Raw genomic sequence first — 21,318 nt, 5'->3', positions numbered from 1 at the left:
TTCCTGGAGCATTCTTGCTCTACTCATTGGCTAACCTGGCTGAGGGCTAGAATGTCAAAATTTGGCTTAGACAACATCCCTGTGTGAAGGTTAAGTGTCCAGTGTGCACTCTGGGCACCTCTGCCAGAGGCATATAGGACACTCCAAGTCCAGATAGGAGGCATGGTACCTTCTCACATCCTCCCCAGTGTCTGCAGTCTGGAAAGGAGATGTGACCAGAGCTGCTGCCAGGTGAAAACCCCCTGTGAGGTGGCAGCACCATGCCGACCAAACCGAGAGGCAACTTTAGGTGAAGACCAGGGCCAGAGACCGTTCAGGGATAGGAGAGCCACAAACATCTCCTTTTAGCTTGCCTGTATGCACATGTGTGTGCACACACCCTCTTACCTCATACAGAAAAAGAGGTAAAAGAAGATTAAAATGTTCTATTGCCGTGACCAGCGGTGAGAGAAACCAAGAGGTTGGAAAACAAACCCCTCAGAGCTGCAGGCGCCAGACATCCAGGTTTGAGCCAGAATCCCAGGTGTAAGACAGAAGGCAACAGCACTGTAACTGGTAATGCCAAGACCCCAAAAGCCCTTTTGGACTGAGGAGATGCAAGGGAAGTAGAGAGGCACAGGCACCAGCTAAAAAGCTGATGCTGCAGCAGCCCTTTGCTGAGGAGGGGTCCTGTTTGCTGAGGATCCTCAGGCTGAGGCTGAGGCAAGGAGTGTAAGAAGGAAGGACACTGACCTGGGTAGGGAATGTATCTTTAGCAGTCAGGCTTGGCTCATAGGACCCCTCCTCCAGCTCAAACTGAGCAATTGTCCCCGTAACTGTTCTTGCCTCCAGCAAGGCTTTGCTGCCTTCCAGAGGCCACAAGTTGGCCCATGTGGAAGGGACAGTCCTGCTAGCACAGGGAAACCTGCGTGCCCCCCTTCCATGATGACAGCCTCAGCATCAGGGTACATCACAGACCAGATTAATTTTCCAAGGCAAGAAGAACGAGGGACAGAGGAAATGAGCCCAGCAGCTCCACAGCTTCTTTGCATTAAAACATGAACAGGTTTCCCTGGAGAATAGAACAGTACTTCTGAACACTTTTTTCATTTTTTTTTTCATTGGGCCTCCAGCATTTTTTCCCCCATATCTTTTGGAACAGGTTAATCCAAACAAGCTCCTTTGGCTTCTTGTGCATGGTGTGGAGTGAGCCTTCATAGGGAGATATCATGAGATGAGGTATGGCCCCCAGTTTAATCCCCTGGCCCCCTCCACAGTCCTCCCTCTGTCAGGTGTTCCTGCAGAAGTCATCCTCCTCATTTTGAGGAGCACCAATTGCCCAAGGCTGGATGAAGAATAAAACTAACTGCAGCAGGATCCATAGTTTTGTGGAAATTCTGCAAAACACATTCTAATGAAATCAAAATTTATTTGAAAGAAAATAGGATCAACCCAGTAATTTTACACGTGTTTGGAAGGATGCTGGCTTTATCTGATCAGCTTCCTTTGTGGGATGCAGAGCCTGAAGTTCCTTCTGCTCCTTAGATGAAACAGAAGAACTTGGGCCTGAAAGTTCCATCCTAATACCTAAAAACAGGAAGAGAAAGAGAGTATATTATGGTCTGTTATGCTACCACCTACCCTTGTAGAATTATATTTTGCTGCATAAAATCTGCTGCAAATGCAATTTACATGACAAACATTCCCTGCGGGTTAAGCTTGTGTGCTGTGCAGGTTTGGGATGTGCCACTTTTTTCTAGACTGCTGGAAAAGGGAACAGACAGGGCAAAGGCTGAGAAGAAGGGAATCAATATCAGTAAGATCTGAGTCTCCTTTGAATCTTATTTGATGTGAGCTGTGGTAGCTTCCTCCCATTCCTCCAAGGAGTCTCTGTTCTGGTTCTGCAAACTGCTGTTCCTACATTCTCCTGAAGCTGCTTGAGTTCCTCTTTGGTCATTGCTGTGAAAACGAGTGAGTTTGTAAAAAATTTAAAGGAACCAAGGCTGAATATGCACACGCATGGTAGATGGTGAGGTTATGAACTCAAGATTCATCAGAAGTTTGCAGATTGTGCCAGGCAGGAAAGCTCTGTTTGCTTTACATGTACAGCAGGCAAGGTTATTTTCATGGCAGCATAGGGTAATTCTAGTTGGGAAGAGTCTCCTAGAGGTGTCTAGCCCAGTGTCCTGCTCCAAACAGGGTCAGCCACAAAGTCAGATTAGAGCTTCATCTAGGCATGTCTTGAAAACTGCCCTGAATGCAGAGTATTTTAACAATACAGATCATCAGGGTGGGCACCCTGGCTTGCAGGATGAGTGATGGAATATTTATTCCAGGTGGCATATTAGATGCTGCACCTCGAACACTGACTGTAGTGACAGCAACAGTGGTGTGAAAGTGCAACAAACACTATTTGCAAGCAACCTTTCAAGCCACAGGAGTGCATGGGATCAGCCACCCAGCCAGAGATGGCAATGTGGAGAGTGAGAAGCTTGGGAAGGAGCAGTAGTGGGGAAAAACAAACAGGCTGGATGAAGCTGACAGGAGTTTGGAACCTGGGCAGGATGCTGGGACTGTGTTAGGAAGCACAGGAAGAAACAAGAGCATGGGCTGAAAAGAGAGACACAAGGAAACAGGAGTGAGCAAACACTCACTGGACAAACTCAGCACAGAGGAATGATGGGACTGATGGGCAAGGAGACAGGGGACAATTAAGAGGGAGCACTGCAGTTTATCTAAGTTATTTGAAATCTTTACCAAAGGGACTAAAAAGAAGAATTAGGAGAGCTGGTATTGGAGGTGAAGGCAGAGAAACAGGTTGGAGGGGATCCAAAGGGATTGGACCAAGTTTGGGACTGATGGTCTCTCTCAGCTTTTGGCACATGGTGGCAGAAAGGCTGTGATGGAGCTGGAGATCAAGGAGTTTGAGCTGTCTTTGCTGTCAGGATAAACCTATGAAACCTGCTGGCACATCCTTTCATTTTGAGGTTCCCACAACTCACCACTGACCTCTTTTCTGCCATGCTTCAGGGATACCATATTGTCACAGCCAAGGGCTGCAATTTGTCCAGTGTTTGAATGGGACATACTTGATTCAAGGGAAGGATAAGGAAAAGAGTTAATGAGAGAGGCATTGCACTAAGCACTATATTAAAGAAGCTGTAATGTTAAAAAAAAAAAAAAAAAAGTCACTGCAAATATCACAGCCAAGACTGCATATGCAATTTTAATTCAGCCCTGTCTCTGTATGTGGTACAATTTAATCTAAATTAAAAGATCACACGGATTATTATCTTGCTCCACAGGACCTCTGCTGCAGAACAAACACAAGAAAGTCATTGAGTCCCTACCCCACAGAGCTTCCAATCTCAGGAAAACCAGACAAGGGGGTATGAAGGGACCCATCCCAGCAAGGAGATGGGAAGGGAGCACTGGTGAGAATGAGCTTAAATAGAGCAGGAACAATTAAAACTGGATTATTTTTTTTCCTCAAGTCAGAGTAATATTAAGGAGAGATAAAATAATGCAAGAAATAAGTTTCACAAGCTCCCACTGTCCATCTGTCTCATTAATTTGAACAGGTTGATGAAGACAGATCGCCACAGACCTCTCAGGCCCAGAGGATGGTAAAGCACAGGGGTATTTGCAACAGGGGCCTCCGGGGTTGGAGAATAACATGGATTAAGGGATGAGGAGACTCCTGGGAGAGGCAGCAGCAGAGGCTCCACCAACACATAAGGCAAGGGCAACGGGAAAGGTCTCAGTGTTGGAAGATAAAGGTGCGAACCAGAACAACAATAGTTTTGTGGGTAAAGCACTGGATTCCTCCTACTGAATTCCCCCTGCCTTAGGGGAGGGGGGCAGGCACAAGGTAATGTCTCTTTATCGATCTGTGTTTAGCTGTTACACCAAACAGATGACATCAGGGAAGTATATTACAGTAATGCCTTGTGGTCCCAGCATCCTAGAGCCAATGTGAGCGCCTTGCTGGCCACAACCCTTTGGGAATCACCGACAAAGAAACTGCATTTAAAACACGCCAAAAATGAAGCTAAAAAGCCTCTGGTCTTTGCAGCTCTCTAGCCCCATTGTGAGAAGCTGTGCTCAGTGGCCATTTGCACCTGACCCAGGAGTCCCACGGCCCTTGCTAGCCAGAAACCAACATCACACTCTGTGCTTTTTCTCTCGTTTTAATCACATGAGTGTGGGTGTGTTGGACTGTTTCCTAGCTCATAGCTAAAAGCTTCATCTGGGAGTGGGTAGGAGGGCTTCCCTCCTTTGCTTGCTCTAGACAGAGTTAGCAAATGCCTTTCCCTGAAGGTGAGCGCTATGGGATGGATGACAGCACAAGTTCAACTGTACACATCTCATATAAGCATGGTAAACGTAGGCTGTGTTGCACTGTTTTGGAGCTCCCAGCGGGACAAGGGGGCTGTACAGACCTTCACGGGTCACTTGGTTCATATCCTGGCAGCTGTGTCTTCCACCAAGGACACCTGCAAATATGTCACCTGTAGGGACGAGGCAGTGACTCATCACATCCATCCAGTACCATCTACCGACCTGACTCAGGGTAGTCATGGTCTTGGCTAAAGGTGTTGGGGCTCATTAGTCTCCAACAAGTCCTGTATGGGCACTTGACTATCCCCAGCCTTGTCAAAGATCGTGCTTTCACCCCCCCCCCCCCCATATCTCATCAGTAGAAGTACTCTCCATAGCACATCTCCCTCCTAACACCTTTGTCCACAAAGAGATTAGCTTGGATAGTTGCAACCAGGAGAGACGATCCTGGCAGTCAGAGTCCTGAGGTAACAAATTTCTTAAAAATAAAGAAATAAACTCTGTTCTCCACAGTAACTCTTCTTGCCCACCTACAAGTTAGCCAATGGCCAACCTGACCAGTGGGTGAATAAAGGGGAAGAGCACTTTCCTCTCTGGTGGGGCCACAGTGCCTCTCCTGCAATTCTTGCCTGCCTGGGAAGGGAAATCTCTGTCCTGCAGCTGAGCTGCCTGAACCCTCGTGAAAACCCACAGCGAGCCCACTTGCTGTGCTTGAGCAGATGGTGGGTACAGCCCAATCCCAGGAGAGACAAGGCTCAGTCATACATCTAGAGCCCTCCTAGGGACCTGAGGAGAACTAGAGCTCAGAGACCTGATCTCAGACTTCAAGGGCAGCCACGTCTCAGCGACAGTGGCTGTGGACATGCTCCGGCCACGGTAGATGTGACATGCTGTACCTACCCTCGAGTCCTGGAGAAAGGCACTTCTCCAACATCACTAATTCACGGCTTCCTCTCGTTACCCAGTTACTTTCATCTCAGGTCTGTGGCAGTTTATTTAATTTTTAATTTTTTTATTATTTTAAAAATAATCTCTGCTGTGATGTTTTTTTTAATACTACCGATTGTTTAAGTACGAATTCTCCATCCCCAGCCGCAGGCTCACAGTGGCTCCCGGAGGGGTTTGCCCATTTGCTTCCACCGCAGCGCCGGCAGCTCCAGAAGAGGCATCGCCCCCGGCCCGGCCCCGGCACCTCCCCTGCCCCGCCGCAGCACTGTCTGGATTTTGGGTTCCCCGGTCTCGACTTCGCCCCCCAGGAAGAAGCAGGTCAGTCCCTCAGCAAAGCCCAGCCTTGCTGCGGCTCCTGCTTCCAAAAAATTACCCACGACCCCTCCTCCTTTTGGGAGAGGGGCAACCTCTGGGGCACTTGAGGACGGGGGGCGGGAAGCGCAGCCCCCGGCCCTGCTACCTCCTCCCCGAGAACCGCGGGGTCCCGGCCCAATGAGGGGGGGATGGGGGGAGAGGGTTGGAGGAGGTGTCCAGCCCAGCCCCGCCCCGCGGTTCCGCGCCGGGAGGGTGGCAGAAGGGAGAGGGTCGGGCCGGGAAGCGGAGCGTTCAGAATCGGGATCGAGCCCTGCTTGGCGGCGACGGCGGTGCCACGGGGGTAAGTCCTGACTGCTGTCCCTCCACTCCCCTCTCGCCCTCTCCCCTTCCTCACAGCACACACCCACCACCACCCCAGGGTTCCTCCTCCCCTCGGGGCACACGGCAGCCCCGGGCCGGGGGTACAGGGGGGAGATGCGGAGCTGCCGCTGCCCCTCAGGTGCGGGAGCGCCGGGCGCGGAGCAGCACCTGCAGTTGGGTCCGGACACACTCCTGGACCCTGCGCTCGGATCCCGGACCCCTCTTCCCTGCGCCCTGTACCCCACGCCTGAACCCGCGCCTGGACCCTGTTATCTGGACCGGGACTTTCCCCTGGAGCCCTCCGAGGCTGAGACCTACGAGCAGAGCATCCCTCTCTTTCCCCTCCGGCTGCTCGACCCTTATCCCTGCCGCAGCTCACTGCCCGTCTGCCCCCGGTATCCCTGTATCCTTATGTCCCGGTATGCCTGTATCCCTTTGTCCCACTGCCCCCGTAAGCGGGTATCCTGGTACCTTGGCACATCAGGATCCCGGTACCCCGGTACTTGCCTGATTTGGCACAACCAAACTGACCACGGGTTGGGCGAGCAGGACCGTGGGTGTGCGGGGCAGTCCTAGGGCTGGGTGGTCTGACAAGGGTGGGAAAGGTCCCGAGGGGGGACGACGTTGTCTTCCGACGTCGAAAGTAATGCTTTAGGATGTAAGAGGCAGGAGATAAGGCAGGAAACCTGCAGACAGACTGTGTAATGTGGTGCCTTAAGCCTTTTGGTTTTATTGTGCATGGTGTTTTGTTCATTCCCTGTCGTGGCTTCGCTTATCAGTCAGGCAGCTGCTTAATATCATTTTATCCCCTCAGCACTGCTGAAGTAGCCTTTCATGGCCCCAGACAATACAGGCTTCCCAAAGTGGGAGCTATGTCAGTGCAAGGGGGACTGCAAAATGAGTCCTGTTTTTCGACAGTTGCAACTGAACTGTTCTATGGGCAAACAGCCCTGGACCTTGCAGCAGGGCTCATACTATAGGAAATCCTTCAGAATTTAGAATCGGAAGGTTTAACTTCTTTGTCAGAGGCAGTCAGAATAATGATGGAGAAGAGAGGAGCGCAGGCAGTTTTAAACAAAACAGAAGAGATCGTTTCACCCCTGTCTGGAGGAATTTTTGTTCAGTGGGACAGATGAAAGTTAAAATTTTTCACCTAATTCAGCCCTTGTTCTCTCCCAGATACAAAGCAGAAGGGGCAAGTGATACCAGTTTTAAGGGTGAAAACATGCCAAGGAGCTGGAGCAATTTATATCAATTGCACAGCTACTCTTCCAGGTGTATGTCTATCACAGATGCTGCTGTTCAAGGTGTGAAGTGGAACAAAGAGTAATATTTATACCATTGGCATTGCAACACTTTGTCCTTGCCTTTCATACCTATCACACTGATGATGAGTTCAGTGATGGGAGCACTAGCAAAGAAAGGAAAAAAAATATTGGACACAAGTGATTAAATGTCATAGAACAACCTTGGGATGGCAGCCTTCATATTCCTGGAAAAAAAAAATCCTCCTTCTAAATCAAGAAAGGGTAGGTTCCTAAGCACAATCATGAATCCATTGTAAGAAAAAGCAGTGCAGAGAACCCAGCAAGCATCCTTCCATTATTTTATCCCAAATGACAAGTTGATTTGCTCTTCATCTCAGGCAACTCATCTTCTGGCCAGGCATGGAAAATGCAGAGCATAGTGTGGATGAAATGGGGGCAGCACTGACAGTCAAGCTTTGGCAAGGAAGGCAGGGCTGAAGCAGAGCGTTCTTTGAGCAGGAGGCCTGGGACTGAAATATGTTGCAGGAAAAAGACAAATTCAGTAGGTGGTGCTTGCTGCCAGGCAGCCAGGGTTCAAGAGGCTCCTTGAGCATTGCAGGTGCGGTTTCGGCACTGGCGCATGAAGTTATTGACTTTTTTTGGTGAGAGAAGAGGGAGGGTACTTCCAAGATGAAAAGACACTAGGTCCAAGCTTCTGGCCAAGCCCTTGATGACTGACTGCATTGGGTCTTCCTCAGCGCTACAAATTGCTGTCTTTCAGGCTGTGCTCTTGCCTGGATGGCTTGTACTGGGCTGTGACTTTGGTGCATCTTAAAACCATTACCACGCCCTGTACAGCTGTCAAAGTCAGAACCTTTCAGATGCACACAGGAGGTGAAATCTTGCATTCTTCTCTTGGCTTGGATTCAGTAAAGAACAATACAGGCCAAGTAAGATTTTAAGCTAACTTCTGCCTATTTATGAGCAGAAAAGAGATCTCTGTAGCTGACTTGAAGCAGCATTCATGTAGGGAGCATGAAAAGCACACTGTACACAAAAACTTTCTCCACAGTTATTGTGGGGCTCTGATTTTTAGTTGTTTCTTTCTTTCACAGAGAGAAAAAAGAGTCTCTTTCTTTTGTCTTCACAGCGGTGTCCCCATGGCCCTCTTCATAAGAACCAGCAGCCACCCTAACACCACTGACCCCATTCCCTGTGGGGCAAACAACACTACAGAGCCTGACCTGCCACACTCACATACCTACTATGCCCTCTGCTACTGCATCTTGATTTTGGCCATCATCTTTGGGAATGTCCTGGTCTGCCTAGCTGTGCTGAGGGAACGAACCTTGCAAACTACAACAAACTACCTTGTGGTGAGCCTGGCAGTGGCTGACTTGCTGGTGGCTACGTTGGTGATGCCATGGGTGGTGTACCTGGAGGTGAGTACATCTTAGAAAAGATTAGCAGAATTTAAACACAGTGTGAGTTCTCCAGCATCAGTGCTGGAGGCCCTCGGGACAGGGCAGCTCTAGTAGAGATAATGTTCATTCTCATTTTAACCACCTAGCTAACTCTGGGGCACCTACACGGTGGGTGGCAGCCCACAGTGTCACACAGGTGGCCCTCATAGGCTAGACAGATGCCAGACCCACAGTCCCATCTATCAGCAGATACCCTGAGCCTGGCAGAGCGCAGCCTCTTTGACCTTGAATGGCATCTGGGCCACAGCCAATAATGTAGGCTGTGGGTTCTGATGTGCTAATACCACTTTCATCTCAGCATCCTTGAAGCTGACTCCATCAGCCAGAAGGGTTGCCAGTGAGCACCGTGATGATTTAGGAATGGTGGGGGAGGCAATAGGGTGGAAATACCTTATAGGAACTCAAGAGCCCAGATCGATCCCTAATCCTCCTGGCCAGGCACAAAAAGCAAGGGCAGTCAAATCCTTGTCTCCTGCAGAGTTTAAGAGCCTTAACATCATGATGTTAGGTCAGCTCCAGGCAACATTCCCCAAGCAGGCTGACAAAGAGATAAAGCTGAAGAACATGCTCCAAAATCTCTTGAAGTTATGTCAGCATTTTTCATGATAAGTTCAAAGGACTCATCAAACCCTCGGGATCTTATCCTCCCTCTCCCTGATCTTTGCATATTGGCCGGAGTAAAAATACACTGCTGTGACCATGCGCAGTATGGGCAACACCTGCAGACAGAGGGCAGCAAAGATGAAAACCAAATCCCCCCCACAATGCGGCAAAGTCCTGAATTACTGAGGCCATTTTCTTGAGGAAAATATTGTTATTGAACAAAATATTCATGAAGATATGCTACAGCTGACATTTTAATCTGTTCTCTTCAACAGTTTTACACTAATTCACAAAAAAAGTTGTTAGGTCTAGAAAACTGAACATCTATCAGCCTTAAGCTTTCAGCTGAGTCCCTGGTTCCCTCCTGCCGCGCTGATGGAGACAGAACAAGCCTCTGAGCGGTGGTCTTGCTGAAGCCTTTCTGTAAGGGGCAAGCTGTGATCAGGCTGAAGGGCAGGGTAAATGCTTTGCTGGCACTGCCCACCTTTGGCTGACCTCCTTCTCACAAAACAAAACAGACATGGAAAGGGATTTTGACTTGTGCGTTTGGTCTGTGCGGTGCCTGAACGGAATTTAGGACAAGACAGCACAATGCCATCAAATGCCAAACCTGCTATGCGGGTACAAGGAAACTGGATCAAGTAGCAAGAGACTAGCAGTGGCCTACAGCCCTCCTCTGTCTCAGGAGCACGTTGATTAGGCATCACAGCTCTAAGCTTTGGCACCTAGCCCAGGCATTGCCCTTGTGTTACTCCAATCCACTCTCCCAAACTGTACCCACTGCAGTCTCAGCAAGGCTACAGTTTAGAGAAATCAAGGGTTTGCTCTGTATAAGAATTATTAATAAGGGCACTGATGGTTGATTATTTATATATAGCATCACCACAAAGTGAAGGAACAAAGAGAGTGCCTGGATACTGCATGTGTGATCATGTTCCTAATGAAATTAGTAGCAACATTTAGACTAATCTGTGTGGAGCATGTCCTCGAGTTGGCCTGCAGGATATGTACAGCTCCGTTGTGTTACATCAAATGATTAAAAAGCAAGGTATAAATGGGTCAGCTGTGTTATATCAAATTATTAAAAAGCAAGATATAAATGGGGAGGGTGGGGGAAGCCATCACAGTAAGACAGAATTAGAGCCTGTGATTTGATTACAAGTAAAAAACATTAAAAGTCAAATTTTGTTTAAGAATGGAGTAGTCCATCACCTCAAATATGGTCCAATTAACAATATGCTTTGCATTAGAAAAGACTCTGCACTTGTTCTCACTGTGGATAGGGTGGGACTGAGGCACATCTGTGAAGCAGCCTCCACTTCCCTGCAGTTCTGTGGTCATGATTTGTGAGCATGACAAGTAGGTCCATTCCCTAGTTGTGTTTGTAGACCCATTCAGGATGAATTTCCATCTGTGGAGCTTGGATAATCAAAGTAGCTGATCCAAGAGTCACCCAAACAACAGGGAGAAGAACATGCACACATCTCAAACCCCAAGCTACTGCTCCCAGCATTGACACTCTCCTAGACTGCTAGACTGTGGGGCTCCAGCAAGACTTTCAAGCACAGTCTATAAAAGCCCCAAAGTCATTTAGATATTTACTGCAGTTTATGGATCAGTGATGTTACCAATGAAGCAGAAATGGCATCATGCCTCAGTACACCATGGGTCTGGAAATTGCCAGGGAATTATTCAGTCTCCAAAATCATGTACAATATCTATTCTTTGACTGAATGTTTGCCAGACCAGATGTCTGAGACCTGGCCATTATTTGTGGAGAAGCTAAAGGTGGATGAATACCTCAGCTTTAAATGTCACTTGTGAACTTTGTGCTCTGCAGTCGATTTTGAGAGCCATCTGTGGCCTGGACCTTCTCCAGGAAATCTGTCATATTATCAATCATGCAGACCAGAACTCTCTCTTTCTGAGAGTCTTTTGGGAAGGCTGTGACAGAGTAACAATAGGAACACTTTATGACCTCAAAATCTTCATCCCCACCTAATGAAGCTTCTGGCACAAAGATGCTGTTCAGCACTGTGTCTAGCAATCTTCCGAGGTCAATGGGTAGGTCTAATATACCAGTACTGCTACCTCAGTTCCTTACTGACCTCTGATGCTGTGGCTGGTGTGACTACTGGAGCTCACAAATGTCTCTGAGACTGTGGCACTAGGGTATCCTGCCCACCAGGCTTTGATGGCATTAAATACCATTAAGTAACATCATGCCTTATAGGACATGCTGGAACAGGTCCAGAGATGGGCAACAAAACTGTTGAAGCATCTGGAGAACAAGTCTTATGAGGAGCAGCTGAGGGAACTGGGGCTGTTTAGTCTGGAGAAAGGGAGGCTGAGGGGAGACTTTATTGTTCTCTTACAATTACCTGAAGGGAGGTTGTAGTGAGGTGGAGGTCAATGTTCCCAAGGTGTGCCAGGGGATGTTCAGACTGGATATTAGGAAAAAATTCTTCCCTGAAAGAGTTGACAGGCACTGGAACAAGCTACCCTGGGAAAGAGTGGAGTCACCATCCCTGGAGGTATTTAAGACAAGTAGATATTGTCCTTAGGGACATGGTTTACTGGAGGATTTGGCAGTGCTGCATTAATGGTTGGACTCAGTAATTTTAAAGAACTTTTCCAATCAAAATGATTCTGTGATAGTCATTGTATAAATGAAGGACATATGTAGCAGCATGGCCTGAAGTATCCTTCTCAGTTTTCTCACAACATCCGGTTCTACCTCCAAAGGGAAAAAAAAACCTTCAGAAGATGATTGTCACTGAGATCCAGTGTGCAGCTCTGTTCAGAGCATGTGAATAACACTGTCTCCTCTTCTGTGGCTTTCACACTGCAGCAGCAAGACCTACAGACTGCTCTTTGAGCTCAAGGAGCTCTCCTGACTACCTTCAAATGGAGAGCAGAGAACTGAGTCACTGTGAGCAGCTCAGCAGTTTATCACTTGTCAGCAGGCCTGACCACAACCATGCTCTTAGTTACTCCTGCTGTACAAAAATACAAGCAGCCATTCATTTCACAGCTGCCAGGAGGTAACAGCACCCCAGAAAGAGCACTCTTTTTAAACACAAAACACTGTCATAACCTGACGCAACTTTGTATTTTCACATCCAGGGACTCCCCGATGCGGTGGCACCGTGTGCATGTGATTTATAGAAATTATTTTGGTTATTTTTAAGGATTCAGGAAAGTGATGGGTCTGCATAAATTTATGAATGCACAATGATTTAATTTCTTTATAACTTCAAGGCTCCCTGTAAGGTTGGAAAAATTAAAAATAAAAAATACCACAACTTTGTAGATAAAGCAGACCGGTCATGAAGAAAGATTAGGTGAGAACCTGACCTCAAGAGTCTACAGGGAGCTTTAGCATTGTCTTTTGGCATCTCAGACTCTATTCCCAATTCTGCTGCACAGGCACTGAGTGGTAATGAGAGATGGTATCAGATCGTCTCTCTGCGGTTTGCTCTCATCAGCTGCAGGAGAATAATGTTTGCCTATCCACCTCACCCAGGCAGTTGTGAGGATTCATTCAATTAATACCTGTGATGTGCTTTGACAAAAGCCACCAGAGGGATAAAGAACAGGTACCCTGCCTGCACATGACAACCAGAAATGACACTAGCAAGTTCTAGCTGCTGCAGCAGGGATGAACAGAACAGAGCAATGAAAGGCAGAGCATAAATAGAATTAGAAAAATTATGAACAAGACCTATAATAAAAGGGTTCTTCTTAGTTTTAAAATTCTGGAATAAATTCTGGGTTTGCATACCCAACAATTAAATATTAACTACTTCACTGACTTTGGCAGAGCTAGTCCCCATTTTAGAAGCTGTGTCTGGTGGAAGTGATTGTGGGTTTTAAGCTCAAACATTTTGATCTGTCAAGTATCTCCTTATGACAAGCTACAGCTTAGTACACAGGCAGCATGATCTGAATGCATCATCCTGAGAGGGTTGACTTCAGAGCCATTCCCACCCCCTTCTTCTTCAGTTTTAATGGTTCAGGTTCTTGGACTTAGCATTTGAATGTACTCAGGACCTTGGAAACTCCCTTGGTTAAGTGCTTGCACATCTGCTGGGCAAGTGGCATCTGGCTTTCATGTGAACACCTGGCATGAGCTCCTGGGGAAGTATTCCTCAGTCTTCACAGATCACAGACACTGCATTGCATTTTGCCTCAGACTACAGAAAGATACACTTTATTGGGTTCAACTGCAAAGGCTTCCAGCATATAGATTTTTTCAGAATGTATTTTGAGGTGGTCAAGCAGATCCAAGATTTGCTACAAAAGCAAAACCAGTATGGTGTTTCTTTGGAAAATGAAACTACCCATTAATGTCCCTCATTTCAGGGGGACATTAATAGCCGTCTGTCTGCATGACTCGTAGCCCACCTAATCACACATAAAAGTTCTAAGGGTTTGTTGTTTTTTCTTTGCTTTTTAAAAAGAAAACAAGGTGAAAACATAGTTTCCTACTGCATTTTGCAAGCCAATTCCCATTTCTCTCCCCTACATCCACTGAGAGTCAAGGGGTTTAATGAAAGACTGCCTCCTTCAGTACCTGGCTTCTGATATGTGGCAGCTGGGTCAAGCACAAAAAACCCTGGAGAGACAGCTGGACTCAGCAAGTTTCTGTGTTCATGTGTGGGAATGCTGGCATGATCAAAACCATTTAAATTCCTCACAATTATTTCTTAGACTACTCTGAAAAGAACACAGAGAGTGAATTCTGTATTTATAGAAGTGCTTCTCTCTGCCAAGATGCCAGGAGCAGAGTCCTTCCTAGGAATCAACACTTGCTGCAAGGTTGACCCACTGCTTCAGAAGTGAAGATCACTTGTGACACGCTCTCCAGCCTGATCTGGGAAGGGTGGTTGTTGAGTGGATCTTGAAAACCTCCAAGCATGGACCCCCTACAGACTCACCAAGCAACCAGTTCCAATGCCTCGCTGCCCTCATGGTCAGAAAGTTTACCTTCAGAACCAGTGTGCACCTTCCTTCTTTCAACTTCTGCCTGTTGCCTCTTGTCTCCCCCCCCCATGCATTGCTATGAAAAACCTGACACCTTAGAAAATGACTCCAACTTTCCTATTAACCTCCCACCAGGCACTAAGGGACTGCTGTTAGCCCACTCCCAAAGCCACCTCTTCTCCAAGCCCTGTTCCCTTAGCTTGTCCTCACCTGACAAGTGATCCATCCCCCAGGGACTGTCTTGGTGGCCTTCCACTGGACTTACTCCTGCTTATCAATGTTTTTCCGGTACTGAGGCCCCAAAACCAGATGCAGTACTCCAAATGTGGTCTCAATATCAATGGAGAAACCAGTAGCTAGTGCCAGTTCCTGATAGCTTCCCAGTATCCAGCTGAATCAGCAGGATCTACAGGGTTGAAGGCTAAAATCCACGTCATCTCCAAGTGAGAGCTTTCTTTCCTCTTTCTACTGCCCTTCTCCAACCAGCATGGCATTAGATTTGTTTGCTGCACTCATCCAACAGGATTATCTACTGGAGATCTCCTACAAGGAGTGGGTGCTGCAGCAGACCATCTCTCTCAGAGTCAGGCTATCGTCCCAGCCCCAAGGAGAGCAGTGCCTCCTTGGCACTGGTGTTGATGGAGCATATTGTTGTCAGCCGAAAAGGTCATTGTCACGAGCAATGTCTGGGCCAAAGAAGGAATTTCTCCACCACAGAGACTGGCTTCAGAGTACACACCGCTACACACTTAAAAATTCAAAATGACCTGCAGAAAAGCTTGACATGGTAGCAAGCCAAACCCCTTTATAGCTTGTGAGTTCTCATTCAGATCCAAAAATCAAAATCTAACTGAGATAAGAATCCACATAAGGTCTTAGAGAAGCCTTGGGTTTCAGGTCTCAGGTCTCTGTTTCATCCATAAATGCATAAAATTTGCAGTACTTTTCCAGCTTACTCCAGCAGCTAAGCTGAGAAACAATTTCAGCCCTTGATTTTACTCAGATAATCCTTAATCAAAAGATTTATAGAGCTATACCAAATTTAATCAATTTATCATTCTAGTCCTTAAGGGAAGGGATAGCTGCTACCTATTTCTTTACCCTGCTTTCCTCTGTAAGAATAAGAGGTGAAATCAAGGTATGGCTCCTTCTCCATGACGTACCTCTGTGTTGCCTTGCACACCACAGTGTAGGTGCCTCAGTTTCCCTCTGGACATCACAGTGGACATGGACTCATCCAGCTGTGGAGGCACTTGGAGGGGAACAGCTCCTTATGCACAACTTAGGCTTGGTGCAGAACAAGGCTGACAGTTTTGTGGTTGCAGGTGACCGGAGGAGTCTGGACTTTCAGCCGTGTCTGTTGTGATATCTTCGTCACCATGGATGTGATGATGTGCACAGCCAGCATTTTAAACCTCTGTGCTATCAGCATTGACAGGTGAGAGCCAACAGCATCCAGGGGGACAGTGTGGAGATGGGGGGTGGCTCTGTACCCCAGCGTGGCAGGGAGAAGGAAGAGGGGTGTGCAGAGGCAGAATTGGAATCTTCAGGAGCACAAACCTCCCGGCAAGACTTTCATTTCCACTACTGCTATTAATATGGCTCTGCCCACCATATGCCAGAAGATGGCTGCATATAAAGGCAGAGAAGCACAAGCAAGAAAATCTCACCAGCAGGCAGTCAACCACATCCCTCATGCTTTTTGAAGGCAGGAAGCAGAACTGGTCATCTAATTCCTATTGAGTCTCAAAGAGGGTTTCTCCTTCCAGAGACTTCACTCATGAGGCTTTAATAAGCAAAATCCTACTATATAGATTATAGCTGTGTAATCTTCAGCCTTGCCCTGTTTGTCTGCATCTTAAAACTGAGGCTATTTTAAGCAACACTGATGGCTGGGAGCCAAGACCTCAGCACATGTGGTGCTGCTAGGACCAAGGAGTGGGGGAAAGAGAAACCACTGCATGCTGTACCTTTGTAATATGTGGTTCAAGGGTGATCATACAAAGGAGCTTTTAACACTGGATTGGGCCAATGTCTCTCTGTGGGAATCTTCATCCCCATTTCATTTTGTCTCTGTCTCCAAGGAGCCAGGTTATTCAAAAGATGAGGCTCCTATTATGCTTTCCAAAACCTTGCCTTGCTGAGCTGCATCCCCTGTGGCACCCTGGGAGACAAAGACCTTGGAGACCCACTTGTAGGCAATCCTCTGGCTGTCAGTGAGATGGACACCAGAGGAGGCAGCTGAGGCACAGGGTGTAGCAGGCTATGGATGCTCCAGAGGCTGCTCTCTCCCAGTAGTGCAAGTATAACCTCAGAGGCTGGGAGGATGGGGTTTCTCAGGATTTCTAGGGCCATCTGGTATCCCACACCTTGTAGCTTCACTATGCTGGCAGTTTGACAGAACATTTCTGTGAAGTGATGCCAACTAATTCTTATTTCCTCTGTTCCTGCCCCCCAATGCCCGCTTATCATTTCTATAAAATGCTGATCCCATCATCTGATCTTCTCTCCTTTCCTCTTCCATTTCCTCACCACCTCCACCACCCTGTTCCCTATGCGGCTTTCATTTTTCCTTTTAAAACCCGGTCCTTTTCTTCCCTTCATTCTTACCTTTCCTCCTCCTGGAGCTGGTTTGGTCCGCAGATACACCGCAGTGGTGAAACCAGTTCAATACCAGTACAGCACTGGGCAGAGCTCCAGAGTCTCTTTGATGATCGTGATAGTCTGGATGCTGGCCTTTGCAGTGTCATGCCCTCTCCTCTTTGGCTTCAATACTACAGGTAGGTGACATCCTGAACAATAGCATGCAGGGAGAGGTTGGAAGTGGAGCTGCCATATGGATGGCCAGGTCACGTAATGTGGGTCCTGCAGACTTCCCAAGTGACAGGAAATTTTCGGGAACTGGAAAGCACCTGGGGGGAATATTGACAGTTGAGCACTGTGATTGTCTTTACCAACTGTGACAATTCTGTGATTCTTTGATTCTGTGAGAAAAATCTCCAGTGCTGGTGAGCAGATGTGCTTTTGTCTCTAAACTTGTCATTTGCTCAGGCAGACACTGGCTATTGCTCTGAGGACAGGCTTGCCTGCTTTACTGCCAAATCAATGCCCATCAAAGTGTCCAGATCTACAGATCCCCATGAACAATCATGCTGTGCATGCAGAGCAAATCTCCAGACATGCAGCATGTCCAGCACACACGCAGACACAAACACACACGTCAGGCTTACCTGCATCTTGCCAATATCAACAGGTCCAGACACACGGTTTAAAATCAGATTCAGCACAGAATTCTAACAGCAAGGATTGCATATTGGCACTTCTTCTGAGAAACCTGCTTCCCATCCGTTTGTCTGTCAGCTTCCTCACCTAATCCCAGGTGTCCCTGGAGGACAGGAAACAATTTAACCTCATCCTTGGAAGCAAATTGGTCTTTCTTCTTCCTCTCACCTAAGGCAGCTCATTCTCCACGAATGTAGAGGGGCAGAAGAACCTTCCCTCTGGGCTGAGCCACAGCAGAAGTGGCTTCTCTTCTCCCCATCTGTCCTCTGTGCCATGTTTGAGCTGAGAAGAGGATGAGGGTGGGAAGTGCTGCTGTGCCCCACCGCCTGGTCCAGACAGATAGGGGTAAATGCACATCTGGCCTTGGAGACAGCTCAGAGACTGTCAGACAGACAGGAGAAAGGGTGAAAAGAGAAAGGATACTCAGAGAAAGGATGGGAATAGACCTGAGAGAAGAGGGCACATCTCCAGGCCAGAAATTCAGGCAGATACATGCTGGGTCATGCTAGATGGCCCAAGGTAAGAGTTTAAGCACCAGTTAGATGAGTGGGTAGGCCACAGCATAATTTGAAACAATGGAGATGGGACATACTTACACTCCTTAGAGTTTTTTTGTGCCCTGGTCACCTTTTGACTTGCTTTGCCAATGCATGAGAGCCTCCTTGTACTAAACCAAAGCAGCTCAGCTGTTCCTCTCTCTCTTCTCCTCCCCAGGAGATCCCAGTGTCTGTTCCATATCCAACCCTAGTTTCATCATCTACTCCTCTTTGGTGTCCTTCTACCTCCCCTTCATGGTGACCCTGCTGCTCTATGTCCGGATTTACCTCGTGCTAAGACAAAGGCAAAAGAAGCGAACCCTCACCCGGCAGGGCAGCCACAGCACCAGCACCAAACTGGGTTATGCACACAAAGTAAGACCCACATGAATGCAGTAGGGGCTGTCAGGTAGGACAGGGCATGCCGCATCTCTTCTCCTCAGAGAGTCAAAGCACAGAGCAGAAAGTACAAAGGATGTATAGTGAAAGTACAAAGGAAAAAACATGGCATGTTTTCCTCCCGCCCCTCACACATACACCATGACACCTGAGATGCGGGAGCTCCAGTTAAATCCTTTTCAGCCCTCTAGAAAGAGGTTACTCCCTGTGTGTAACTGCCCCTAAACCAGGCAAACAGAACAGAGCACACAGCCTGCTTCAGTCTTTCGTCAGAGCAGGGCTTTCTCAGCCACGTAGAAGTCTAGTTAATTTCTTCATTTATTGATTTTAATGTCTCCACGTATTGATTTTTTGCTCTCTCAGGCCTTCACAGGCTTTAACCTAGATTATTAAAAAAACCCAAAAAACAAAAAAACAAACCCTTCATCCAACAGGTCAAAATTCTTATGGTACATGGAGCATTTGTTCCACTGACCTTTCTAGATGAATTATCTGCAACCATGGGAACCAGCACAATGGTTTAAAAGGGATTGCCTGATCACACAAATCTTTTTGTTTTACTCATTTTCTCCCTGTGAAGCTACATTAGAAAAGGGTGGGGGAGCAAGGCCAACACAAAAATATGAGTGGAAGATTACAGAGTGGGCATTTCAGCTCCTCTTCTTCTCATGCTTTTCCTTGGTGGGATGGAGGCAGAGAGTTGTCTGGTGCTGGCTCTGAAAAAGCCAGAAGGCAGACAGATACAACTTTACTCATCATCCTTTGACCCAATGACCAGTTTGGATGGTTCCTATGTGGGATCCTCTTTTGCAGGAACACATGGAGTCAAAAGCTTTGCCAAACAGATGCCAAGGTACCTTTTCCCCCTGTCTCCCACTCAAATGCTCAGGCCAGAAGATGTCTACCAAAAGGAAGCTGCTGACTGTCTTTAGCCTGCAGCGATACTGCAGATTCTGCCACAAAGCATCCCTCACCAAGACACCAGGGACTACACAACACAGCAGACTGGGAGACAGGAGAAAGAGTACAAAGCCAGGACTGGAGGTACGGAGGCTGAGTGATGGAAGAACCATCAGCTCTTTGAAGCTACCAGCAGCACACCAGCAGCCCCGTCTGATCCAGCTTCGGGAGAGGAAGGCTACACAGATGCTGGCTATTGTCCTGGGTGAGTGAGAGCCACTCTGTCTAGTGGGGTGCAAAGAGTGATGGTTTGGGACTTTAAACAAAATCTCCTTACGTATAGTATTGAGATTTAAAGAAATGCAAGCCAGGCCAAGACTTCAGCTGCCACTGCTCCCACAAACTCAGGAGAGACAATGGTGGCACGTTTGGGGGTCTAGTGTAATGCTCTGAAATGATGACAGCAAAGTATATTAGTGGAGTTTTTTTGTTACCCTTTTCTTTTAAATCAATGACCAACAAGCCCTGCTAGAGGGAGCAACAGCCAACACCTTTGCTTTCTCTTTATTATTATTATTATTAGGATTATTATTAAATTATCCTAAGTTTACATAGAGGCAGCTGCTCTTAGATGCAATTACTAAAGGGAAACTGAGGTAAGGAGCAGCAGAGGAACCAATTCATAGAGAAACCAGGAGATGGGTGCCCTGGTCACCTTATACACTCACCAGATGCACCATTTCCCCTCATTAACCCGGTAGTATCAGGGAAATAATGTCACCCTCCCTGTAACTGATTAAAGCAGCTCAGGAAGCAGTCTTTCCCTCTAAGATGTGGTCACTTGCTTTTGTCTGTCACCAGACCACTTCTGAAGCCCCATCCATCCGTCCATCCATTCGTGTAACTGGTCCCAAGAAGCCTGAGCTCAGTCCCTCAGTGTTGGGAATAAACGTCACCTTCAGTGTTCACCAACCCATGCAGACACCTGCATGGAATAGTTAGAGGGTGGAGGGAGAGGGCAGAGGTGCAGGTCCCTTTCCAAGTAGTTGCTTTTCTAGAGTCACGGATTGTTTCCTCCCTTTCTCTAACCCAGGGGCATTCATAGTCTGCTGGTTGCCCTTCTTCTTGATTCACATCCTCAATGCCCACTGCCCCTCCTGCCACGTGCCCCCTGGGCTTTACAGTGCCAGCACCTGGCTCGGATATGTGAACAGTGCCCTCAACCCCATCATCTACACGACCTTCAACACCGACTTCCGCAAAGCCTTCCTCAAGATCCTCTGCTGCTGAACACAGGGCTGGCCTTGCACTGGCCTTGCACAGCCTGCAGTTTGCTACAGACTCCTGGACTGAGGGCTGGGGCATGGGGAGGTTCCTTTCCTCTGCTTTATGCTCTGTGAGGAGTGATGGTGATAGGGGTGACACGGTCATTGCCAGCAGCCGGCACCCTCTGCACCAGAGTGAAGTCCAGGGACGCAGCCCACCTGCACTGCTGGTTTCCCTCACCAAGCCTCAACACTGCTGCTTAAAAGGATACAAGTGCTTCCCACTTCTGGACAGCCAAGACACCAAGGCAAACCAGTGAGTCCCCTTAGGCACCGGAGCTCTGAGAGGTAGACCTACATGTGTAGTGGAAGATCAGCCACCACGGTGTGCCAGGCTTGCAGAGCACAAAGGAGACAACCAAAGAGCATCTCTCATCTCCTCCATCCACATGCCAGGAACCCTCTGCTGGAGGTGGAGAGTTGCCCTTCCATTGCTGGAGCCTCAGCCTGCAGAAGGCAGCCAGCTCACCTTCAGCAGCCCTGCTAAGAGGGCAGGACATGATGTCTTTGATCAAGGACCCTGATCCCTTTGGTCAAGGAGCCAAGACCAAATATTTGGCAAGAAAACTTAGAAACAGAGCACTAATGGAGAAATTACAACATCCTTGTTGCC

At 47.8% G+C, this 21,318-nt stretch overlaps 1 protein-coding gene across 1 annotated transcript; it reads left to right on the top strand.

Annotated features, from left to right (window-relative positions):
- Nucleotides 1-8,344: 8,344 nt before the first annotated feature.
- On the top strand, nucleotides 8,345-20,752 carry DRD3 (dopamine receptor D3). The gene is made up of 6 exons (XM_071742876.1): nucleotides 8,345-8,632; nucleotides 15,589-15,701; nucleotides 16,907-17,043; nucleotides 18,260-18,456; nucleotides 19,294-19,645; nucleotides 20,474-20,752. The coding sequence occupies exons 1-6, from the start codon at nucleotides 8,351-8,353 to the stop codon at nucleotides 20,668-20,670; spliced, it is 1,278 nt and encodes a 425-aa protein (XP_071598977.1). The 5' UTR covers nucleotides 8,345-8,350; the 3' UTR covers nucleotides 20,671-20,752.
- Nucleotides 20,753-21,318: the final 566 nt, after the last annotated feature.

The sequence above is a fragment of the Heliangelus exortis genome, chromosome 1 (assembly GCF_036169615.1).
Source record: "Heliangelus exortis chromosome 1, bHelExo1.hap1, whole genome shotgun sequence".
Taxonomy (NCBI): domain Eukaryota; kingdom Metazoa; phylum Chordata; class Aves; order Apodiformes; family Trochilidae; genus Heliangelus; species Heliangelus exortis.
Note: the sequence above shows the minus strand (reverse complement) of the source record. Positions and strands in the feature narration are given on the sequence as shown.

Bases quoted from the DNA above. Each gene is read 5' to 3' on its own strand.
- DRD3 (XM_071742876.1), top strand. From the start codon at position 8,351: ATGGCCCTCTTCATAAGAACCAGCAGCCACCCTAACACCACTGACCCC. The intron at 18,457-19,293 runs GTAAGACCCACA...CCTCTTTTGCAG, and splicing joins AACTGGGTTATGCACACAAA to GAACACATGGAGTCAAAAGC. The intron at 19,646-20,473 runs GTGAGTGAGAGC...TCTCTAACCCAG, and splicing joins GATGCTGGCTATTGTCCTGG to GGGCATTCATAGTCTGCTGG.